Here is a 25152-nt window from a genome sequence, read left to right as displayed (position 1 = left end):
TCTACACGCCCACTTTCTACCAAAAATGGAATCATTTTGCATATGAATGAGCCTGCTGAGCATGCGCACTGGCTTCCTGCAACCTGTTTGGCTTCAGAATGAATGAGGGTGTCGAGCACGGTGCCACTGAATTTCACTGAGATCTGAGATCTAGATGTTGTGGATGAGGTGGAGGACAGGAAAACGACATTATTTTGTGGTCACAGTAAAAGTAGAAAAATAAATAGTATAAAATAAAGCGAGTGAGTGGCAGCACGCCGTTGCTGCGCGGAACGCCGTGAGTGCCCTGGCGCAACAGGGGGACATGCCCCCCGTCTTTTCAAAATCATGTTTTTGTCCCCCCCACTTTTTATAGTTTAAAAACTAACGGTAGGATCAGCCATTAACTGCAAATCCCACCCTGTGCGAAGGGCCTGGCAGCCCCGCTTCACCCCCCGCTCCCCCTCCGCCTCTCCCGTCTCCCCTCAGAGCTGCTCAGGGCGGGTTTATGGTTCTGCGTCACCAACGCAGAGCCTACGGCGTAGGTGCGCGTCGCCGCGTACCCTACGCCGTAGGCTCTGCGTCGTTTTAACGTGGGACCATAATTTAGGCTTACACCCGCACCTAAAGGTTTCACGCGCGCATAAAACTCATTATATATATATAAAAAAATCTGTGTCCCTTTAGGGAAGAAATGAGAGGCTCCGTGGAGCCCCTAAACGCTCTACGAAGCCCTTCATTTGTTCTGTCCTAAAGCGGTGGGTGAAGAGGAGGTTGCAGCAGCACCAGAGTCCTGACTGACGCTGTGTTTCAAACACAGAGGAACACGATCAGCGCTATTATATTATAAGTCTGATATGTGATGACATTATTAAGAGTATGACATGAATCTGGCTTCATTTCACCACCTCACAGCCTGCGTCGCCAGTTCCCCGTGTCTTAAGTAAATTCTTACGGGAGGGTGAGGGTTGCCGTAAAGATAAGCAGATTTTTCGGTTAGTTTTTTCTTTTTAGATCCGAGGCTTTGCGTAGATGGCGGCTTCCGCAACTTTCAGGCACTTTTTCTGCGCAAGCAAGCTTTATAGATGAGGCCCCAGGTCCTTACCGACGACACCTTGAATGATGCTATCTTAGCCGCTATCGGTATCCTCCGTGACATGATGGAGGAGCTCAAGACGGAGCTAAAATAAAACACACTGACCACTGCTAACATCGCAAAAGCGGTCGAGTTTAACTCGGCCGAAATCAAAGACTGCAAGGATAAAAACAAAGAGCTGGAGGTAGAAATAAAACAACTCAATGTGAAAAATACAGAGCTGCAAAAGAGAGCTGCAGAAGTGGAAAATAGAGCTACAGAAGTGGAATTCTACAAGAGAAGGTGGAACTTAAGACAGATCTGGGAGAAGAAAAGGAGGTAAATACATGACAGCTCATCGCTGAAATCATTGGCAAGATTATTCCACACTGGAAGGAAAAGATTGATCTCATCCTGGACTCTGTGCACCGCCTGGGTCTGAACAACAACAGCTGCCCTTGTCAGATCATCATGCAGTTCACTGGAAGGCACTTCAGGGATGAACTCTGGCGAACCACCAAACTTCACCCAATCTGTAAGAATCTCAATGTCTGCTTCGCTGAAGATCTTACCAAAGAAGACAGGGAGGCAAGTAAGCTGTATGGCCGAAAGTTGAGCAAGCGAGGAAGGCAAGTCCGAAGACTGTGTTCCGTGGCCTGCATGCGTTCATTAAGGGACAGAGTCACACGATATAGCTGGGAGGGAATTCATGAAAATCGTGCACTTGGGGACAAGTTTTTGATATTTGGCCACCACAAACAAATTGGGACATCCCCCAGAAAATTCAAAATGAATCAATAAGCGAGGCGATAGAGGCAGGCATTGTAGGTGTTAAGTGAGTTTAAACATGCACAGCTGATGTTTTTTGTGTGTTATTTTAGGGTGCTTTCACACCTGTGGCCCGTTTGTTTTGTTCCGATTCAGGGGCTAAATCGATACAGTTGTTTCGTTTCTCGTTCGTGGGGTTTGTGTTCTCAAGGCAACGTCTGTACCGGTTCAAAGCTGATAACAAATGCCATGCGCGAACCAGCTGCTCTCTGATTGGTCAAATGAACGCGGAAGGAGTTTCCTCTTCCGCACCTCGGGATAAACAACACGCCCCTTTCAGCGCAGCGCAGACCACAGCCGGCTTTAGGCTGATTAATGGTTCTCGCTTGTTTTGTGCCGTTTCCGAGCGCGATTGCTGTGTCAGATATACCAAACGTTCCAATCTTTAGGGGGAAACGTTCCCTGTTCCGGAACAACTGCTCCAAACGGGACAGGTGTGAAAGCACCCTTAGTTCTGAGGTTCTGTTCATCTTAACCCTGAATGAAGGTCACTGTTTTCACCCAGTGAGATTATTGACACTACTGTCCAATAAACAGAAAATTGCATTCCTTGGGGGTGAAAATAGGTGCCTAGAGCCCTATCTTTCTATGTGACTTAATTCTAGAGATATGGTGTTTTTTGGGCAAAAAATTACCTTGAAAATTAAATTAGAACTTCAACATGACCTTGAAATAGGAAATGTATTTCAGAATTGAATTCGTGGCACCAAGAAAGTAGAGAAAGTGACGATATACAACAATCTAGGAAGCTGAGATATGACCTTTGGTCTTTTCGGCGGGAGCCATTTGGAATTTCCTGCAAACCGGCCACTAGGGGGCGTCCCAATTTATTTGCGGTGGTTTTTGAAAACCTTATGTCCATAACTAACACCATGCCAAATATCAAAAACTTGTCAAACTTGTTTTTACAGATTCCCTCCCAGCTAATAGACCTACAAACTAGGGAGGTTTTTTTTCTCAAAACAAGTGAGTTATAAATAGAAAACATACTCATGGTTCTGTTACTATAAAGTTCAGTAACTACTAGCAGATACTATATTTTTCGTGTTCTTCAACAGTTCAGTTATCTTTGATTTTTTTGTGTTCTATGTTTAGTCTAAAAAATGATATATTTCTCATTTCTGTAAATGCAAGGGTTCCAAGAGACATGACAAAAAGAAAAAGCTTTTTTTTATTCTGTAAAGGGAAAAATGCAAATATTATTTTTCTTCAAGAAATTCACTCCAAGAGTGAGGATACTTTATTTTGGTCTAAACAATGGGGAGATTTTGCCTTCTTCAGCCATGGCACTTCAAGGTCAGCAGGAGTCGCCATCCTCCTAAAAAAACTTCAGAGGTCAGGTTATCTCCCACAAGGCAGATGAAAATGGTCACTGGTTGATTCTTCATAAACATATTCGACAAAAGATTTGGTCGTGCACGGGTTGTTGTTGAAAATGCTTTTGGCAGACTGAAGGGGAGGTGGCGTTGCCTCCTGAAAAGGAATGATGCTGATATCCAGCTAATCAAAACTATGGTGCTGGCATGTTGGGCTCTCCATAACCTGTGTGACACACACTTGCACACAGTGCTGATGCTGACTCCAAAAAGGTGTCCAATGCTCCGATACTCGAGCCGGTGGCAAGCTTCCAGAGTGCAAAATCTTCTTTTAATCATAGTCCTTTCATTCAGACCCACAAAACTTTCAGGCCTGGTGCTGGTAGGAGCTGCCTGCTGCAGTATCGACACTCATAACCTGCACATAACTTGATGGCCACTAGATGGAAGTGTTGCGCTATAAGTGATCACCATATTCTTTGTTTATTATGTGAAGAAATTGCAGCAGTTTTATGTCTTTATTTTGCTTTTTCTCATAACACATTGCACATTAAATAGCGTTGTGAGGACAACCTAAATTACTTATGGAGGTAGTAGTGTTCAGTCTGGTTTCTGTTTAGTTTATACAGAATCACACATAAGTTTTGTGTTGTTGCTCTGGGGTATTTTGACCAAAGTCACACGACTCATTACATCCTCAAAAACGTATCTATAATCAATAGAAGAAGAGGACATTATATATTAATTCATTGAGAAGAATACTTTAAAGGTTGCTCATTAAATACAACACCTGTTGAGGGGAGTCAGGTTTCCTCTCCTGCTATCAACTGACCGATCAAATGTAAATACGGAAAGCAAAGCTCTCCTGTGAAGCCACTCCCACTCATCCTTCCTAATAAAAGTTGAACAACATCACCGGATCTACATTACAGGTTAACATCAACATCAGCCGATGTCATATAGACATGGACGTTAATATGGAAGAAATATGTAAGTATAGGCTATATGATATTTTCTTTGATACTTTATACTTCAACTATATCAGCTTTGGGGAAATATGTATAAATGTCTTATTCTCACGTCATTAACAGGCAAGGCTTTCGTCGTGGGAGGTAGGGAATCGTGTGAAACATGACACAGCATAACACACTGCATCCTGTATACAATCAAATTCTCAGAGTTTTAGAGAATAGTTTAGGTCTGCAAATGTTACCTTGGCTCTGTTCTTGTGCAGGAGGTTTGCTTCTGACTCCTGCTACTCTGGCTGCTCTGGCTGCGCTGGGTTTCACCTCCACCGGGATATTAGCCGGGTCTGCTGCTGCCAAAATGATGGCGGCTTCTGCTATCGCTAATGGAGGAGGGGTTGCAGCTGGTGGTCTGGTAGCAACCTTGCAGTCAATTGGTAAACTTCAACGTTTAGTTTTCATATTTTATCACAATGTTAATCTGTTTCCATTCTGTCAATGAAAAACAAGAATATTCAAATATTTTAGAAGAGTATGTAAAGTTGGCTTGCTGATCAAATCTCTCTGCAGGTATGGCCGGTTTCTCATGGTTAGGAATTGGGACGTTGACAGGTGCTGGAGGTTCAATGGGATGGATGCTATCAGCTATTTGTAACCAGACTGCAACTCCGTAATTCATGATCAGCAGCATTGATATCCACCCCTATTATATCTTCTTCCGACTAACTACAGTTACTGTTTTTATCCTTTGACAAATTATTTCATGATTACTACACACTCAGTATAATGTGTGATATAGGGATTCAAATATGAATACATGACACATCTAAAATCACTGATATTACAATTTTTTCTATCATGTTATCTTAATAAAATGACTTGTGCAGGTGTCAATGCATTGTTCTTAAGACAAAAACGTATGTATATATGTATATTTATATATATGTGTGTGTGTGTATGAAGCAAAAATAAAATGCATGCAACATGAATAATGTTTTTTGTGTCGTTAATATTTAAATTTAATTATTACAAACATTTTAAGTTAAAAGCTGCAGAGGGTTTCAGAAAATGAAAACACTAATGGATAAAAAGGAATTAAAAAACTTTTTCTACAACGCTGATATTTTTAATGATTCATGTAAAGTGCAATAGTGTCAAAGACAGTGTTTCCTTGCTATGATGAGATCAGCAGATAATGATATAAACCCTAAGCTTCAGCTCTTCCTATTCAACATCCTACTGAGGAGGATGAAGGGAGTGGCTGACAATAGCTTTAATTTCTCGGGAAATGATAGTAGCTGCCACATCTGATCAGTGGAGGGCAGCAGAGTAGCCCTGGTCAGCAATCCTCTGGCTAAGTTTCGTTTCTCAGGAAACGACCCTATGTATAAAGGGTCTATACAAGGCTCAGTCTCAGCTCCAGACTCTCATTCTTGGATACGAGGAACCATGGGACTTTGTAAGTACGGCTGAGCTGCTGTCAGCATGACTGCAGTCATATTCAGCATATTCATCCTTTACAATTATGCTTTTAGAAAATGCTTGATCATGCCAGCTGAACTGCATTTAGATGACGCTTCTTTTTTTTTATTATTGTATTTTCAGTGACATACATTGCCGTGGCTGCAGGAGCAGGTAAGAACACTACAGAAAAGCTCTGACTTACTTGGTTTTTTTTTTTCATTTTACTAATGGAAAACGTCTACATTTGTTAACTTTCTCTTTTCTTTAAAACATTTCCACATCGTTTTATTTTTAATAGGAGGAGCAGTAGTCAGTGCTCCTTTTGTGCTGGGGGCTGCAGGGTTCACTTCAGTTGGGATAGCAGCTGGATCCTACGCTGCAGGCATGATGTCGACTGCAGCTATAGCCAATGGAGGAGGAGTGGCAGCAGGGAGTGCGGTGGCTCTTCTGCAGTCAGCAGGTAAAAACAGGAAATATATTGTGTGTATATATATGTATGTATGTGTGCACCATATCTATCCATCTTGTGTGTGCCAGACTTTTATCTTATGTGCTCATGAGTAAATAAATGTCACCAGTCAGAGATACAGGCCCTGTACTTTGGCGATAGCTTAGATAAGCACCTTTGATACAGAAAAATACCACTTTTGCAGGGTGATTTGTAAACAGTCCCCTTTAAACAGCATGTTAACTTGCAGTGAATTATCAAGAGATCTTGTAGTGTCAGAATAGTTGAGTGTATATACAAAAGGGACCAGTTGGCTGGAGCTTGTGGCTCACTTAAGAGCATGAATACTGTGTATGTGATTGACAAGTGACAAAATCAAACAGAGAGCTGAGAAAACAAATGATTTACGTGTTGTTTCCCTGCAGGTATGGCAGGTATGTCAGGTGCTGCCACTGCAGCTGTGGCGAGTGCTGGAGGGACTGTGGGTGGACTGGTGGCTGCTCTCGTCTGAGACTCACATGACCAAGATCATGAAGGAATAACACACGTGGAGTTGGCTAAATGTTACAAGTTTCTTCCAGTTGGCAGACATACAATCAGTAAAATAGATGAGTTTACAAAGCCAACTACACTTTAATATTTGGGTAAAAAATTTTGTCAAATGAAGAATAATTTAAAGAATAAAGTGGAAGTTGAAAAAAAAGTGCAAGTCTATTTGTGTGTTTCTGTCTGAAAATAAAAAGAAGGAAATGTTTACTCAGTTTGAACACTACTAGTTAAATTTACTAATGAAATAGGGGTGTGTGTGGGTGGGGTCTCTGATGTTCCAGTTTACACCTTTAGCCTCCTCACAGCTCAGACAAGAGAATCCCCGACTCTGTGTCGCCATCTTCTGTTCAGATTGTAGAGTAGTTTCGCTTCTGAAGAAACAAAACCTAAAGCTTTTCCTCCATTGCTCATACACGTTTTGAAACCTTGCACCCTTTTTGTCAAAATGGTAAAATACAAACACCACTCTTGACGCTTCCAGCATATACAAACAACTGCTTGCAGCCATTTTTTAATTTCATGTGCCAAATAATTAAAATGAGAAATATTACTAAGTAATCAGTATACACTACACTTAACATGTAGATCATATTTATTTATTGAGTACTTCTGTAGTGGCCAAAAAGTTTGTTCCCAAACTCCTACACTACACTATTTTTCCTTCCTTATAACTAAAATTAATTATAAAAAGATCAGCATTCATTATAAACTTCAACAAAAATACACAGCTGCAAAAAGATACTACAATGCACGGTAGTACCCTTTCCAACTTTAAATGGGGAACAAATATATCTAAGGACAGTCCACAAGTGAGTAATCTTTGGGCTGGGTTGAGGCCAGGGCACTTCAATATCACATGCTTTTCAGACAACAGTGGAAAACTCTCCCTGGGCAGCTGCATCCGGCCTTGGCACGTGTCCTCACTAGTTTCACCACAGGTCTGTGACATGTTACTCTGGGGCTAAAGTGACATGCTGGCTTTCATGGTGAACAGAAATCTAGTGTGCTTCAGAAATAAAAAAAAAAAATAACAAAACCTGTAGAGTAAATAATGTTTTTTTTTAAATTTACAAACATCTTACATGCTGGGATTTCATTTAACTTGAGAGTAGTGTGTATGTAGTACAATAAAACTAAACCGTAAACAGCTTGAAGTACTGTAAGCAGTTACACACTGACTGAACTTGCATTTATTTACACATACTCATGCTTGTGTTTTGTTGCTGGAAATAATTAACCTTGTTTATTCCACTAAGTCTGTGTGATTTAAACTGACTCGTAGTTATATTTTTCATAGTTTAATGGTGCTACAAAGTCTTCTTGCTGCTAAACAAACATAGGTCTCCTCCCACCCCATCTTCAAAAGGTCAATTGCCTACTACTTAGAAGCAGCTGCTAACTCATCCAGTTTGTCAAGGTGCAGAGTTATTTTCCTGTTTTCCATTTCCTTGTTTCTTGTAGATTGTACAGCTCTGGATTGTAGCTCTGCAACATCATGACACAGAGATCAACACAACGATTTGGAGTCATTTTAAAAGCAATGAATCTTCATTTCATTGCTAGAGTTGTCTCTAGCGTCTAGAGACAACTCTGTTGTATTAGACGCTATATAAATAAAATTGAATTGAATTGAATTGAATTTCAAATGTTTAAGCATCAGGGGGACAAAGGTAGAAAGTTTTCTCTATTGTCGCCTTTTTAAAGAGCAAATCCATGGGGAACCGTCCATACTGACAAAATAAATGTAGGATTTTTTTTTTTAATTGGACTTGTAAAATTCCCTCCACGTGTATATTATATATATTTTTAAACCAACTGATAATATCAAACTTCTGGTAACAACCAGCCCGTTATTTTAGTAATAATCATGGCAGCATATTTACTGTATTAACTTCATGGACTACTTGGTTATTTTACAGCGTAACATTTATTCCACCTTCAGAACAACAACAGCATCACCGCTTGCTTTGCACTCTTAGTAAAAACTGAACTGACTTCCTCTCAGCCTTGTCAAAAGCTCCAACTGCAAGGAACACTACTGCCTCCCTGAGGGCAGGCACTCTAACATTCCAAATCCACTTCACATTATTACATTTACAAAGATCAACATGTTTAAATATTTTTGTGGTATTTCACAAGTAAGTTGTTGAGAAGAATAACATAAAATCTAAAGCCATTTATGCTAATCTACCATGATCTGATCAAGTGAAACTCAATCTTTTTATTTTTTTATTTTGAAGGGACAATATTACTAACTCTGATCTTGTGATGAATGTTAGTTCATGGGCGAGGCTGTTGCAAGTCATTTCCAGTGTTTCAGGACAATGAATCCAACATTACGTGTGAACAGGCTCTTTTATGTGCAGCAGGGAAGCAAATTACATGAAAGCAAAGCTTAACGTCACACTTACACTGAGTCGTCAGCTCATCAAACAAAAGGCATCTATATTATTCTTATATCTTACTTCTTCTACTTCTACTTACTTATATCTTATAGTTACTGTATATGAAATACATATTGTATAGTTTATCTGTAGAAACAGTTTTGCATGTTCTCCCTGTGTTTGTGTGGGGTTCCTCCAGGTACTCCAGCTTCCTCCTACAGTCCAAAACATGTTTGTCTAAAAAACATGGATGTTTCTAAATTGTCCATACTAGTGATTGTATGTCTATATGTGGCCCTGCTACGGACTAGTGACCTGTTTGAGGTTTACACCTGCCTTTTACCTGAAGAGAGTTGGGATCGACTCCAACAGATCCCTGGGACCCTACATAGGAATAAAAACTGATGGATGGATGGATGGATGGATGGATGGATGGATGGATGGATGGATGGATGGATGGATGGATGGATGGATGGATGGATGGATGGATGGATGGATGGATGGATGGATGGATGGATGGATGGATGGATGGATGGATGGATGGATGGATGGATGGATGGATGGATGGATTGTATTGCCTTGATGTTTGTCGCCCTCTGGTGTAATGAAGCAGAATTGTTTTTGCCTTTAATAATTTCATGTTTTATACCCCATCTCCTCTTGGAAAGATACAGTTCACTCCGTGAAACAACACAACGTTTTCACGCAGTATTTTATTATCTGTTTCAATCTTCTAGGCACTACAGTGTAATGGAGACACACTTGGGGGTCTCAACAGCTAATCTGGCCTTGCTGTGTCTCTGTAGCCTGGTGATGACGTCTCTTGCTGAAATCCCAACTGTTTCCAGAATTATTGAAATTCCTGGGACACATATTGTGGGTGGTTGTTAGAAACCACTGAATCTGGAATACCTTGGCAGGCAAAATAAGCTTTCAGGTTCTTTGTCACTGTGGTCGGACCAACCACTCCACCGAGACAGCCAACTGCTTCTTCCTAGAGAATATTAAACAAAAGATGGACAAAGGAGGTGTTGTCGGTGCCATATTCTTAGATTTTAAGAAGGCATTTGACACTGTTAGTCATCAGATACTCCTTTGCAAACTTGCTAACTATAATTTCTCCATTGGCGCACTGAAGTGGGTTAAGTCTTGTCTTCCTGATAGAATTCAATGTGTTAGGGTCAGAGGTGAAACATCACCCTTTCTGAGCAATGAAATGGGTGTGCCCCAGGGATCCATCTTCGTGCCTCTCCTATTCAGTTTATTTATAAATGATCTTCCATCTGTTTGCACAGAGTGTGAGGTTCAAATGTATGCTGATGACACGTGTAGCAGTGTGAGTGCCACGGGGCCCGACCGACAGGATGGAGAGACACAGAGTTTTATGCAGACCCTTTTATTTAGCCACAAATCACTGCCAACACGTGCACAAGCACATCAGCATACCAGCAGCAGCTCCTCCGACCCTCGCTGCTGTCCAGCTCTGCCTTATAAGGCCGGCAGGGTGGAGAGCGGCAGCCACTCAGGCAGATGGGACACAGGTGCGTGTGTCCCATCAACCTCTCCACCCTGCCACAACACGGTTATCTATATTCATGCAAAAACGAAAGAACTGGCAGCTGTTAAACTAAACGCTGCAATAGTGAATGTCAGCAACTGGCTTACAGAGTCTCAACTGTGTCTTAATGTGCAGAAGACAGTTTGTATGTACTTCACAAAATCAAATTCAACATCTGGTAATCCTGGAGTGTTTGTTGTTGGAGAGCCAATCCAAATAGTCTCGCATTTTAAATATCTTGGCATTATCCTTGACTCTACACTATCTTTCAAAAAGCAGGTAAAAGGAGTAATACAGACTGCCAGATACAACTTGTCAAATTTCAGATACACGAGGAATTGTTTAACATCTACTGCTGCAATTCTCTATATGAACGCAATGATCATCTCCCATCTCATGTACTGTATGACTATCTGGACCCATGCAAAAAACACAACCATGAAACCCATTCTCTCTCTGTACAAGCAGACTCTCAAGGTGCTGGACCGAAAACCGTATACCACCACTGTTGCATCCTCAGCAAGTACAGAATCCTCAGCTGGGAAAACCTGACAAAATTCACTGATGCCTGCCTACTGTTTGAAATTTTAAATGGTAAGGCCCCTCCACCTCTCAGTACTTTTGTCAAACAAAAAACATCTCATAATAAGTCCACAAGATGTTCCCAGAGGGGGGACTGTACTATGCCGTTTAGGTCCAGCTCCTTCAGTCAATCCTGTTTTTCAGTCAGAGCCAATCAGTTTTGGAACATCATACCCACTGATATAAGATACTGTGCTACCTACCACACCTTTACAAAAAAACTCAAGACCTGGCTATTAACAAATCAAACATGTGACCACATGTAATCAGTTAATTGTGTATTGTATTATTGTTTATACTATTATTTTGGATTGTGTTGTAAATATTGTGTTTTACTTTTAATGCTTCTGTTATAGGTGTAATGTTTTTGTTGCGGCTACAAACATTTTCCTTAGCCGCCGGAGAGTGTGAGGTTAGATCCTTATTCATATTTGTATGACGCGCTAGTTATGGTGACACATGAGCTGAGATCCAGGATGCCTTTTGCGTGCATTTATTGTATTAAAACATCAGGCTATCACAGCGCAACAAAAATGGTAACCGGTAGGAACAGAAACCAGTGGATTTAACTGATAACAAAAAGGGTGATGAATGAGTGAATAAAAATGACAAAGCGGTCAACAAAAATTACGGCTGCCAACCCTGACTCTCTCTCATCTCATCTCAAACACCTGGTGAGAGCGCACCTTTACGCACGCACACACGCCTACTCCCGTGGGAAACGCCCCCCTCACACACACACACACAAATAAACACCGTGATCCTCTGTATGTCTCTTACACACCAGCCCCTAATTATTAGGTCCCACATAACAATTCACATTTCCAAATACAATAAGAGACATAATAAATCATCATATCAATGTCATCAAATGCAAAAATGTCCAAAAAATTGTTCAAGTCCAAAAGTATTCCTTCTTCTGGTTGTCTCCATGACCGATAAGGCAGAGTCCGGCTCAGTCTGGAAAACACAAAATCCTTGTAGAGGTCAGCAACGTCCTCATGCTGCCTCCTCCTTCTCCAGCAACAAACACACCTTGCACACGATGCAGCGTCTAAATAACACATGATTGCCGCGAAACTCTTCATTTCTTTTATGAATCACTAGATCTGCTTCCAGGACCTGTTGTAACATTGTGGCGCTGTCTGTGTAATAAATAAAATAAATAAATCCGTTTGTAAACAAGACCTCTGAACTCATGACGTCATCTCATGACACAGCTCCGTGTACAGCTGGAGTTCGCAAGATTCCATCCTTCAGCCTTGGACACAACTTGTACAGGCGACTGCTTTTCTTGATATTTTGTTCCTTTTCCAGACACGAGAACTCCTCCATAAATTTTCTTCTCTGACAAAACTGAATTATGGCCAACTCAGCCTTGTCAATGTCCTCCACTGTAAGAGCTCCCAGAACAGTTGTGGTTTTAAAGATGCACCTTTTCTGCTCCTTCATTCTCTGTTGCGTCGTGCTCTCTTCACTCTGATTGGCTGTCTTTTTCTTCTTGTTGATACAAGACCACAACCATTCCTTTAGTTTCAACCACCATCCCACAGCTTTCTTTAATCGGATCCATGAGGAGTAATGATGGATCAGGTGAGTAGTGGGATCCTCTCCAGTTTGTACAGTGTTAATAGTAACACTTTTCTTCACCTCTGGGTCTTCCTGGGAGAGATATCTCATAGGCTCAGGGTTCACAGGCCACTCTGTTTCAGGTTGGCAAAGAAACAGAGGACCCATTAGCCAGAGTCTGTCTTGCAAAAATGCCTCCACTGTTACCCCTCGGGATGCTGCGTCTGCTGGATTTATTGCTGTATCCACGTACCTCCACTGAGCAGGGTGAGATGATTTCAGTATCTCTGACACACGATTGGCAACAAACACCTTAAATCTGGAGCTTTCATTGTTAATATATTTCAACACAGAAGCACTATCAGTCCAAAACACAGATTCCTGAAGACTCATTTGGAGCTCTTTCTTCCATAGGAAATCCATACGACTGGCCATTGTTGCAGCGATCAGTTCCATTCTTGGAATTGTAACTGTCTTCAGTGGGGCGACACGAGACTTTCCCATGATGAAAGCACTGTGCATTTGGAGGTCATCATTCTGTAACAGCAAATAAGTGACTGTACCATAACCTTCCTCAGAAGCGTCACAAAAATGGTGTAGTTGCGCGGTAATAACGTCTCTGAACTCCAGAGGTTTTAAACATCTGGGCAGTTCAAAGTTGTTCAGCAGGTGGAGCCCTTGCACCCACTTACGCCACTCTTTGGAGACAGTTTCTGGTATGGGATCATCCCAGCCAATTCCTCTTCTGCACAAATCCCTCAAGATCCTTTTTGCCGTCAAAACAAGGGGACTTAACATGCCAAGAGGGTCATAAATAGAACTCACAGTAGAAAGGATGCCCCTGGGGTTGAGTGGTCTATCCTGCCATACAATTTTGAACTTGAAGGTGTCCGACTTGATACACCACTCTACACCCAGCACTCTTTCCATGGGCACAAGCTCCTGGTCCAGGTCCAACTGCTTCACACTTTTAGCTCTGCGGGACTCTGGAATGGCATTGAGCACTTCAGTTCTGTTACTGTACCATTTAGTCAAACAGAATCCCCCTTTAGCGCACAGAGACATGAGCTCATGACAGAGGGTCAGTGCTTCCTCTTCTGTTGCCACAGCCACCAAACAATCATCCACATAAAAGCAGTGCTGCAGCTTGTCCACTGTCTCCTTCTTATGCTCATGACCAAAGTCCTCTGCACATTTACGGAGGGCAAAATTGGCATAGCTAGGGGAGGATGTAGCTACGAAAAGATGTACCTTCATCCTATAGTCATGTAGTTCCTGGGTAAGGTCTCCTTGTGGCCACCAGAGGAATCGCAGCAGGTCAGCATCATCTGGGGGCACATGCACTTGATGAAACATAGCTTCTATATCAGCCATGATGACCACAGGTTCCCTCCTGAACCTGGTCACAACCCCAATTAGTGAGCTGGTTAGATCGGGCCCTTGTAACAACTCTTCATTCAGAGATTGTCCTTTGTAACTGGCACCACAATCAAACACAACTCTGAGTTTTTTCTTTGTTGGGTGGTAAACCCCATGGTGCGGTATGTACCAGACCCTGCCATCACTTCTTTCCAGCTCTGCATCAGGAACTCTTTCAGCGTAGCCTTTGTCCAGCAGATCATTAATAAAGGTGATGTACTCCTTGTACAACACTGGATCCCTCTGGAACCTCCTCTTCAGATGGCTTTGACGCTGCTCCACTACCTTCCTGTTATTTGGCATGCTGACAGTTGACCTTTTCAAAGGCAGGGCGACTTGGTAATGACCATTGATGTGCTTAGCTGACTTTGTGACCATGTCCATGAACCTCAGTTCTTCTCTGGACGGACCCACTTGTTCCTCCACAGCAGATTCTGGAAAATCCATCTTAAATTGCTTTTGCCACAGTTCATCCAAATTTACAATGGACACACGATTCACATTCACTGTCTGCTCACAATAATTGGCCTCTCCACTATTTCCTGTTAGCGGTCCATTTATCGTCCAGCCCAGTGCCGTCCTTATAGCGTAAGGTCCATTATGCTCACTGCGGATGACTTCCAGCGGTTCCATGGCTCGTGGGACATTTGTTCCTATCAGCAACTCAATTCCAGCCTCAATCTGTGGTAAGGAGATGTGTTTTAAATATGGCCACCTTGTCAGATCCTTATTTGTGGGTATGTTTGCTTTGTGTACTGGCATTGATAACTGAGTGTACGCTTTTGGCAACTCGATGAAACGGTCATCTTCAAGTGCTGCTACCTCCAACTCTGGGACGATGTAACTACTGACCACCCTCTCCTGCCCCATGGTCCTGAGAAGAATGTTGGCTCTCTTTCCAGACAAATTAAGCTTCTGCTTCAGACTCTCAGTGCAGAAAACGGCAGTGCTTCCCTGGTCCAAAAAGGCATACGTGAAAATGATTTTATTGCCCTTCTTCGCTTTCACTTGGATTGGCACAATAGGAAGCTTGCAATCCATCTCACCAGCCCCTGTAAGCCCACTGGAAACCAAAGTACCGTCCACTGTAACCTGGACGCTTCTCTCAGCCGGTTCTGCCACACTATCCTTATGGAGCACAGTCAGGTGTCTTTGGCCACACTTTGAGCAGGAAATCTTCCTTTGGCAATTCTTGCTGATGCGCCCTATGCACAGGCAGCGAAAACAAGCACCATTTTCCTTCAGGAAGTCAATTTTGTCTTTGTGTGCCATTTTTTCCAACCGCGCACACACATCCAATGTGTGTCCTCCAGTGCAGCAGGGACAGATCTTTTTGGCTGAAGGTTTTGTGTCCATGGTTTTATTTACAGATTGAGCTGTTTTCTCCACATGATTTACTGTGGTAGCGAAGCTGGTTCCCCTGACGCTGGATCGAGGATGAGGTTTGTGTTTGATTTGTTTGGTTGATACAACAGTGTCCTGAATGTTTCCAAACACAGGGTCTGTCAAGATTTTCACTTGTTTTTCGACAAAGTTGACAATGTCCACAAACCGTGCTCTCCTATTGTACCTTTCCTGTAGGTCACATGCGTGACACCTCCAGCGGTCACGGAGTTTGTAAGGCAGTTTTCTGATGATTTCCACCATGTTTGTGGGTGTGTCCAGATCATTTAAATACTGCACATCCTCCATGGCATTGCAACATCCACGTAGAAAGAGGCTGTACTCCTGCAGGGCCTTCACATCCTCCGTTTTGATAGTGGGCCATACCAGAGCTCTCTCCATGTATTCTGCTGCCACCTTCTGCTCATTACCATAATGCTCTTTTAATAGGACCTTGGCCCTCAGGTATCCTCTGTCCGACTCAATGTGCTGGCAGCTCCTCACCAGCTCCTTTGCATGCCCTTTGGTGTACTGTTCGAGGAAGTAAAGTCTGTCACAGTTGTTGTGGGTGTTTTGCTCAACTCCATTTTCAAAAGCTTTAATAAAAGAATGATATTTTAGTGGATTGCCATCGAAAATGGGAATTTCCCTTTTTGGGAGTGTTGAGAGGCATTGTTGTTGTATTAAGAGTGTTGTAATTTCATTTTGTTTTCGCATTATGTCTAGCACACTGTCATTTTGTGATGAGTCAGTTTGTGTAACATTGGTCACTGGATCTCCAGGAGCCATTAAATAACGTTGGAGCATGTAAGATGGACCTGGGAGATGTCCTTTATCAGGTAAGTGGGTGACCTTTGGCTTCACATCTGTCCGTGTGGTTTCAATTGCTTTGGATTTTGGTTTAACTGGCATTGATGAAACAAATTCTGTGGCGTTGACATCTAGTTGTTTTGAACACGTCTTTTCACAATATGAGTTCATCCCATCTGAAACCTTTGACCTTGATTTACTGCCAACGCTGCCTTTTGATTTCATAACACTTAGTTTTGCCATTTCCTCAGCGATTGTATTTTCCAGTAAAAGCTGTTCCCTTCTTTTACGTAATTTTAACTCCTCTTCATCCAATGCATGCTTTTCCTTTAATGTCTTTTGTTTTGCTACCAAAAGTGCAAGGTTTGCTTCTGTTTTTAAACGAGCAGAAGAACGTGAGGCTAAGGATGAGGAATAATGTGAGCATGATCTGTTGGTTGTGTTTGAGACACTGTCACAGGGCTGTAGTTCATCCTGAGGACCTTTAGTGGGAACAGGTACTGGAGGATGAGCAACAGACAAATCTTCTCCCTTTCCATCAGTTACTTGTTCCACATGTTTCATTTCCTTTGGTGGTTGCTCAGAGGTATTTGTCTGAAGTGGTGATTTATGCAAATTTTCATTTATCCATTTTTCCACTTGTTCCTTGAACGCATCACTGTAATCCATAATGCTAGAAAACCACTCGTTTTGGTTTTTCTCTTCATCATCAGGAAGCAGTGGCATTAATTCATTGTGTAAGTCAGTGGCCGTTTTACACAGTGCATTCAAGTTGTACAGTTGTGAGGGAATTTCATTTGCGTATCCCTTTGATTTCATTTGCGCTTTTATTTGCGGAATAAGTGCCTTTACTTTGTTAACGGCACTTTTGCGCTCATGTTGCAACCGTTCAATTTTATTTTCCAGAGCTTTGGCCGTCACTTTGACTTGCCTTTTTTCCTTTTCCATGTTTGAACACTCAACAACAGCGTTTATTTGACTCATTTCCTTTAGATTGTATTTTGTACGAAGCAAAACAATCACATTGCATTAAAGATCAACGCATTCAAAGTTCATCCATAGACATTGCATTTGACTCATTGACAGAGCAAATTGATCCGAAGATTTCAACAAGCATTAGGCTTTCAGACAGCATCAGCCGCCACTTATTTATGCCACAAAGTCCCGACATCAGAATCCAATAAAGCACGGAGAAATCTGCGCCACCTCAATGCGCCAATCCAGCCAGCAACATCCGTTTAATACATCGTCTTCATGATGCATTCCAATCGAGGCGGATTCCTTAATCCACAAACATTTACAGGTTCAGTCCTACCCAGGGCTGGACTGGGACAAAAAATCGGCCCGGGCATTTTGAGCCTAGACCGGCCCACCAGGTATTGATGGAAAGAAAATGAAGCCTATGAATGAAAACAAACGTTCTTGTGACACCGCTTGTACACTGTCTTGTTGGTGTGTATGTTCTTGTCTAATAAACCTAAACCTACACCATCCCCCCCAGTCCCGTTATAGATGTACTTAGTACTGTTTCTGAGTAGACCAGCAAACTTGTATGGCAAGCCGTTTTAACATTTAATAGCTAGACTGGATATGTGTTGCAGATATCTGTAATTCAATTCTTCCTAGTCAAAAAGAACATTTCAGATTTCTACAATGATATATTAACCCATTTTAAACAGGGGGAACGCATTCTGACAGCGTGAAATACTGCTGTCAGAATGCGTTCCCCCTCTGTTTATCATGAAAGGAGGCTCACACATCTTTCAAATTCATACTGCTGACTTCTTTCACCACCACAGATAAGTCCTGTGATTTTCAGGCTGACATCATCATATTTGACCATTTTAAACAGGGGGAATGCAGCCCTGCCTCTTTTTTTACTAACTAATGACTATGAATTGCCTAAACAGTGGGGTTCTTCCAATATATGTATATATACACAAAGTCTTTGCTGCGATGGCATCACTGTAGGTAAACATTTCTCCAAAAAGATTGATGTATTATTTCACCCACCCACTAATAATCACAGCATTATTAAAATTTAGTGACAATCACGAATCCAAACACCACTGTCCCTGTCAAAAAAGCAACTTAAATTTGGAGTTGCTAATTTAGTTTTATAGAATATATAAGATATTGAATATGAACTCATCATTCTTCAAATAGTAGCCTATCAATAATAATATCAATAATAAGCCACGCACTCTAATGTTGTGACTACTCCAGCCAGAGCTGCCTGGGAGATTTGCGAGGCCCTGTGTGGAATGGCCGGGGGGCCCCTTGCCCCAAATTTTTTGGGGTTTTTCGGGTCGGATCGGGTGTCTATATGTGCAATTTTAACTCTCCAATTAGCAAAATACTGGATACCTTCCCCTGCCTCATCATCATTTGGCTTGCCTCGACGCGGGGCCCCACGGCTGCTTGAGACCCGGTCGGATCTGTGATTTTTGTAACAAATTTATCAAACGAGCCTTTCAGAGAGACATTAAACTCTTCCATTTTCTTTAGTTTTTTTCTTTTTTCATCCCCTGATGGAAATTTCCTGAATCTGTCTCGTTCTCTCGACATTGTGTGACAGTTTGTTCCAACTCCATCGTCTGGATCAGAGCAGCTTGTGTCTGCGCTTGGTCTGATCAGTTGTGTTGAACAACAGACACGCGCATCATTGCACATATATTTATTGATATGCTCAGACTAGTACACATTTAGGTCTGTAATGGAACGTGACTGTTGATATTTATAAAGGAAAAAACGAAAAAAATTTGAAAAAAAAAAAAATTTGGAAAAAAAAAAAAAAAAAAAAAACGGCCCATAGGCCCCCTTGGGGCGCGAGGCCCCCTTGGGGCGCGAGGCCCCCTTGGGGCGCGAGGCCCCCTTGGGGCGTGAGGCCCCGTGTGGTCGCACGGTTCGCACACCCCTTGCGGCGGCCCTGACTCCAGCCCATAACCAATCAAACAAACTCATCATAACCAATCGGCCAGTGGTACCAGTTGTTGTCAGGTAAAAAACAAATTCAAATGGGCCGATAGGCCTGCCCGGGCCATAAAAAAAAAAAAAAAAAAAATTATTTTTTTTTTTTTTTGGCCCAGCCCGGCCCAACATCCCCATCGGCCCACCGGGAAAATGCCCGGTATGCCCGATGGCCAGTCCACCCCTGGTCCTACCTGTTCCCAGGTGAGTGGATGGCGTGGTGTGACACTTATCTGTGGTTCCTCCTTTATCGGGCTAGTCGGTGCGTGGTGACTTAGTTATTTCTAGTGCGGCTTGATGATTTTCATTAAACGCCTTTTTTGTTGACAAAATGTTGCGGCTACAAACATTTTCCTTAGCCGCCGGAGAGTGTGAGGTTGGATCCTTATTCATATTTGTATGACGCGCTAGTTATGGTGACACATGAGCTGAGATCCAGGATGCCTTTTGCGTGCATTTATTGTTTTAAAACATCAGGCTATCACAGCGCAACAAAAATGGTAACTGGTAGGAACAGAAACCAGTGGATTTAACTGATAACAAAAAGGGTGATGAATGAGTGAATAAAAATGACAAAGCGGTCAACAAAAATTACGGCTGCCAACCCTGACTCTCTCTCATCTCATCTCAAACACCTGGTGAGAGCGCACCTTTACGCACGCACACACACCTACTCCCGTGGGAAACGCCCCCCTCACACACACGCACAAATAAACACCGTGATCCTCTGTATGTCTCTTACAGTTTTATAACATCTTGCCAAAAGGACTACAGTTGCGAATTAGCCAGTTGGCTAAAACTGGCGCATTTACAGTAATGTTGATTAATGTGTACTGTCCTTTTTTAAATAAACTGAAACTGAAACTGAAACTGGTCGATTTGGTGTCTGCCAGGTAATGTATTTCCTAAAAGTTTGAGAAATAGTCTTCAGTGATAAGATATTATTATCAAAAACAAACAAATCTGCATCCACCTTTGCCCACTTCTGCATGGAACTTCACGTTCTTTGTGTTATTTATTAGTTTATTTAGTTATGCCCAGCCAGCAGACACACTCTCTAACCCTTTTCAGACATCCTTCTACACCCAGGTGTGATGGGTGTAATCGATTTGGGATTTCTTCCTTCGATGCACCAGGTATGACAGCACACACATTTCTGAAGATCGTACCATCTTGGTGGCTCAACTCTTCTTGTAGTGAGAAGAAAGGCGTGAATTCACTCGGTACTTGTGACTTGTCCTCAGGCCAGCTCTGCCTCGCTGTTTAAGTTAGAAGCTGCAATGTTTTGTCTTTTTCTGTGCCAGACCTGATATTCTGTAGTCTGTCTGCTGAGATGAGATGTGTTGCACCATGCTGACACTCTAATTCAGCTTCCACAGGTGAACTCTCAGGAAGATCAGCTCTGCTCAAGCTGTCTGCTCACAACATGTGTCTCCCTGCCACATACATGACATCTGTCGTATTTTTGAATGGAGGTACACTTATTCAACTCGGTCTGTAGTTTACTGTATGTACTGTTAAATAACGACTATATCTATTAACTTAATTTCTTAACTTTAATTTATCATTGCACAAAATGTAAATGAAGGCCCTCTTTTCTGTGTTTTATTATGCAGCTATTATATAAACTGTCATGTGTGTGCTATGTGTCCGCTATTGTGACTGGTAGCACTTAGTGGAAGCTCCAACAGGGTTTTGGGGTGCTGTGTGGGATAACTGCACACTGGGTTGTGCCACGTTGCCAAAATGAACTATAGTTTGTTGACTTTGTTTCCATTTCCCTAATTGTATTTATTTACTTGTATTTGCTCGTAAGATTGTTGCATCTCATTATATGTAGTCATTTCTACATAAGGTCGCTTCACAAGTCACAACATGTAAATAAGACACTTTGGAGTTGTTTGGAAGTTAACTTTCAATTGCTTTGAGGTCATAAGATCATAAATCTTCTTGAGCATGGTGTGTGTTCAGTAGTGCGTGATCCTGCGGCATGTCAATTTTCGGCACAATGATGCAACACCAGCATTATATGTGAACAGGTTCTTTAAAGGGGACCTATTATGAAAAACACGTTTTTTCTTGTTTTAACATATATAAAGTGGTCTCCCCTCACCCTGCCAGCAGAGGGGAGACAAAATACCATGAATTTCTGCAAGGTCTCTGACCCCCGCCTTACAGAGTCCCCCAGTGTCACGTGATTATTTTTGAGCCGATTAAAATCTGCGCCTAGGGTGACGTCACCCGAGGCGCAGAGGTCGGCCTCCGCTGCTGAAACCACGCCCACAACCAGCTCTCTCCGCAGGCTGGAGGGGTCCTTCCTTGAGCCAGTCGGACGCGGCGCCGCGGCGGAGCGGATAACGGTTAAATCATCCAGGTTCCCGGGTGATTTGGGAGCTGGGTCCTCGGGGGTCCGTCCCAGGTCGGACCAGCTTCACCCTCCGAGATTTTCAGCCAAATCTGTCGGTTTGATCACCGGTAACGGGCGATGCGCACAGGATGCGCCCCGGAGGCGATCTGTGCGCCGGCCGCCTGCCGTGGGGTTGCGGTGCCCGTCGCGGAGCATCCGCCGGGCAGATCCGGCTGAAATTCCGCTGGTCGGTCCCCGGGAGTCCCTGCTACCAGTCCAGGCGGGTTCCTGCGGTCCCGGCCGGTCGGAACCGGTCATATTCCCCGGTTAAAGCCGCGGTGATGCGCGCTGCTCCAGCCTACTTCCTGGTTCCCAAAGCGGGATCCATCCGACTAAATTGTCCAGGTTCCCAGCCGCTTTGGGAGCAGGGACTTCTGGGGTACGTCCCAGGCTGGATCAGCTTCACCCTCCGAGATTTTCAGCGAAATCTGTCGGTTTGATCACCGGTAACGGGCGATGCGCCCTGGAGCCACGCCGGGCGCCCGGCGTGGCTCCGGGGCCAGCGTTCAGCATCCGCCGGGCAGATCCGGCTGAAATAGTGCATAAATGTTATTTATATACAACTCATATTTTATTTTTTTAACAATAAAGTTGCCATTTGTGAAAATTCAGTGTTGTGATTTATTTACAGGCTCGGGCTGCTCTGGTGGAGCGAGGTTTATTCTCCTCCCCTGCTACACGTCATTCAGGGAGCCAATCAGCACAGAGCCTCATTATCATACCCCCCCTTCCCTTAGAATGGAGCACAGAAAAAGGGTTAGAAGCGGTAAAACTAGTGACAGGGCCCACAGGCTGGATTTATGATTTATGTAGAAAAAACAAGCTTTGTTTTTAAGACATTCAAGGCCTGTTTAAAATATACATTAAATGCCATAATATGTCCCCTTTAATAGGAAACTGAAACTTATGTGCATCACTAAAGCAATGAATTGACAGCAAACCAAATTATTGAAAGTAACAATATACTTTATATATATATATATATGTATATATATATATATATATATATATATATATATATATATATATATATATATATATATATATATATATATAAATATATATATATATATATATATATATAAATATGGTTTATCATCTATCACTTTTATTTTGTCTTGTAAAGACCAAAGTTCACTATGTCCATTCTGTTAAAGGACAACTTTGTTTCATGCAGTTTATTCTCTTGTTTTTCAATCTTATGTTTAATTGTCAGACACTTTTGGAGATTTTCAGTTTTTTATAAAAATATATATAGACAAATTACAGACAGCTATTCATATATGTTTTTTCAAAAGTAAATTTTACAGTTACAAATTTTTCATTTTCAATTTTTTTCCTTTTTCCAGCACTAGCAATTTTTCTCGTCAACACATAGCTGCTTCACAATCCCTCATGTGAAAAGTAAGTGCAATAACACTGATACTGACTCTAAAGAGTTACATTTTATATGTATGAGGGTACATTAAAAATATTTCACTGTACTTTATTTGTTGTTTTAAAATACATTTTTGCATTGCACTGAGAATGTTGATATTTTATTGTTGGATTCATCACTTCAAGAGCAAGTGAACCACTAAATCAGTTCTTAACCTCAAAATCACTACTTAACTTAGGTTTAAAGGGCACACTTTAAACCTGAGACATATAGAGCATGTTTTTTTTTAAAGAAGAAAGAATCAAAATACCTTTTGACACCATACCTTTGTTTTCTGTGGAAAGGTATCCATGCATTGCTCCACGTCTGTGTTTCTACTAATCTTAAAAGGAACCCTGGCTATTAAGACATGTAGGTCTTAAAAGATAAAAGTTGGTATCAATTATAACAATGTGATATAAAAAACCTTTTTGATGTCTTCGTTTTTATAAAATTTGAAAATATAATTTAACTCGTAGGTCGCCATTGTTGTTTACATTCTGGGTAGTGACGTCAGACGGTTGCACCTGCTAACCCCCGTCCACTGTTTTGACACCCAGAAACACAGATCAAAACACAGCTAAACATTAAGTTGACGGCGCACCTACAAAAAAGTAAAAAAAAAAAAAAAAAAGTGCCGCACCATACAGCATGAACTACAAAAACACCATAAAACTCAGATAGACTAACCGACCACACGTTTCAGCAGGCAGATAGCCGATGCTACAATAAAAACCCCAGCCAGATCTGGTGTCATTAAATTAAATAAAGATGTTCTTGCCTATTTGACGCGAAGTCTGCGCCTCCCGTTTCGTCAAAGTCCCGGGCCAGTCCCCTCAGCCTCTGGTCTGTCATCACCCAGCACCGAAGCCGGTTTTAGGGGGGGGCAGGGGTGGGCTATGCCCACCCAAACGTGCATCTTGCCCACCGGCGTCTCCATCCCGGCGGCGGCGAGAGCGGAGAGCGGATGGCGGAGAGCGGATGGTGGTGCGCTGCAGGCTCTAAAGCCCCGGCTACGCCGTCTACGGCGTAGGCTACGCAGGCTACGGCGTAGCCTACGCCGTCTACGCCGTAGGCTACGCCGTCTACGCAGGAGCCTGATGCACTGGTAAGATGCGCACGACATTGATCATTTTTGCAGATCTCCCGTGCATCACAGACCTTTGATCCAGTTTCCCTGAACCGAGACGTCTTATGGGCTCCCTCGTCAGCCTCCACGGCCGGGAGAGTGCTGCTCATCTATGTTTTAGATACCTGTCCCAGTTAAACTAACGCGGTTTATCTTCCCAGAGCCACCGCTCTACGTCATCGCCCCCAGAATGCATTGCGCAGGTAAAACATGGCGCCTCCCGCAGGTCAAAATATGTGATAAACATTGTAGATTTTTAAAGCAATTAGATTATTTTATGTGTTTCTAACAACATATTTTAGTATAAGAGAACAATTGTGACTAATTAGGGACTACATGTCTTAATAGCCAGGGTTCCTTTTAAGGAGGATTTTTCAAATCTTCATCTTCTAAGAAAGTTGACATTGTTATATTTAGTACAGCAGACTTGAGATGGATTAATCTTTGTATATTTAAAGTTTAATTTCTAACTAAAGAGTCATCATTTATTTTTGTGTGTTGATTAAAACAGCAGTGTTTTAATGATGATTGAAAATTCATCTGCTGGTAAATTCAAGCCGATTTCTTTTGTTGTTGATTTCTTTAATGCACAAGCTTCCTCCAAATAACATGTCTGGTCCTCTTATTGTTTCCCTCATTTCTGTTTCAGGTGATAGACTATCTGCTTTTTGTGTTTTCATTCTCATGTCTTTATTTACTTTGTTTATTTTTATTCTTATTTGAGTTTCTAAGGCAGTTTTTTTCCCATTAAAATACATTTTTATGGTAGTCAAATTAAACTTTGCAACATTTAGTGTGTCTTACTGTAAAGTGTTATCATGTTAAATGTGCAAAGGGATCAATTCCAGCCAAGGCAAGTTTATTTATATGTTTATTTATATATGACATTTCACAGCCATA

At 42.1% G+C, this 25152-nt stretch overlaps 2 protein-coding genes across 2 annotated transcripts; both read left to right on the top strand.

The window, feature by feature from the left end:
* The first annotated feature begins 4087 nt into the window (after window positions 1-4087).
* LOC133462553 (interferon alpha-inducible protein 27-like protein 2A) lies at window positions 4088-5155 on the top strand. The gene is made up of 4 exons (XM_061743850.1): window positions 4088-4188; window positions 4290-4310; window positions 4433-4600; window positions 4734-5155. The coding sequence occupies exons 1-4, from the start codon at window positions 4164-4166 to the stop codon at window positions 4835-4837; spliced, it is 318 nt and encodes a 105-aa protein (XP_061599834.1). The 5' UTR covers window positions 4088-4163; the 3' UTR covers window positions 4838-5155.
* A 335-nt stretch (window positions 5156-5490) lies between these two features.
* LOC133462505 (interferon alpha-inducible protein 27-like protein 2A) lies at window positions 5491-6627 on the top strand. Its single transcript, XM_061743783.1, has 4 exons — window positions 5491-5622; window positions 5769-5798; window positions 5926-6087; window positions 6501-6627. Exons 1-4 carry the CDS (start codon window positions 5547-5549, stop codon window positions 6584-6586), a joined length of 354 nt encoding a protein of 117 aa, XP_061599767.1. The 5' UTR covers window positions 5491-5546; the 3' UTR covers window positions 6587-6627.
* The last annotated feature ends 18525 nt before the right edge of the window (window positions 6628-25152 follow it).

This window comes from Cololabis saira, chromosome 16 (assembly GCF_033807715.1).
Source record: "Cololabis saira isolate AMF1-May2022 chromosome 16, fColSai1.1, whole genome shotgun sequence".
Taxonomy (NCBI): domain Eukaryota; kingdom Metazoa; phylum Chordata; class Actinopteri; order Beloniformes; family Belonidae; genus Cololabis; species Cololabis saira.
The sequence above is the reverse complement of the archived record's forward strand: the minus strand, read 5'-3'. Positions and strand labels throughout refer to the sequence as shown.

Bases quoted from the DNA above. Each gene is read 5' to 3' on its own strand.
- LOC133462553 (XM_061743850.1), top strand. From the start codon at position 4,164: ATGGACGTTAATATGGAAGAAATAT. The intron at 4,311-4,432 runs GTAGGGAATCGT...GTTCTTGTGCAG, and splicing joins CAAGGCTTTCGTCGTGGGAG to GAGGTTTGCTTCTGACTCCT. The intron at 4,601-4,733 runs GTAAACTTCAAC...ATCTCTCTGCAG, and splicing joins AGCAACCTTGCAGTCAATTG to GTATGGCCGGTTTCTCATGG.
- LOC133462505 (XM_061743783.1), top strand. From the start codon at position 5,547: ATGTATAAAGGGTCTATACAAGGCTCAGTCTCAGCTCCAGACTCTCAT. The intron at 5,799-5,925 runs GTAAGAACACTA...TATTTTTAATAG, and splicing joins TGCCGTGGCTGCAGGAGCAG to GAGGAGCAGTAGTCAGTGCT. The intron at 6,088-6,500 runs GTAAAAACAGGA...GTTTCCCTGCAG, and splicing joins GGCTCTTCTGCAGTCAGCAG to GTATGGCAGGTATGTCAGGT.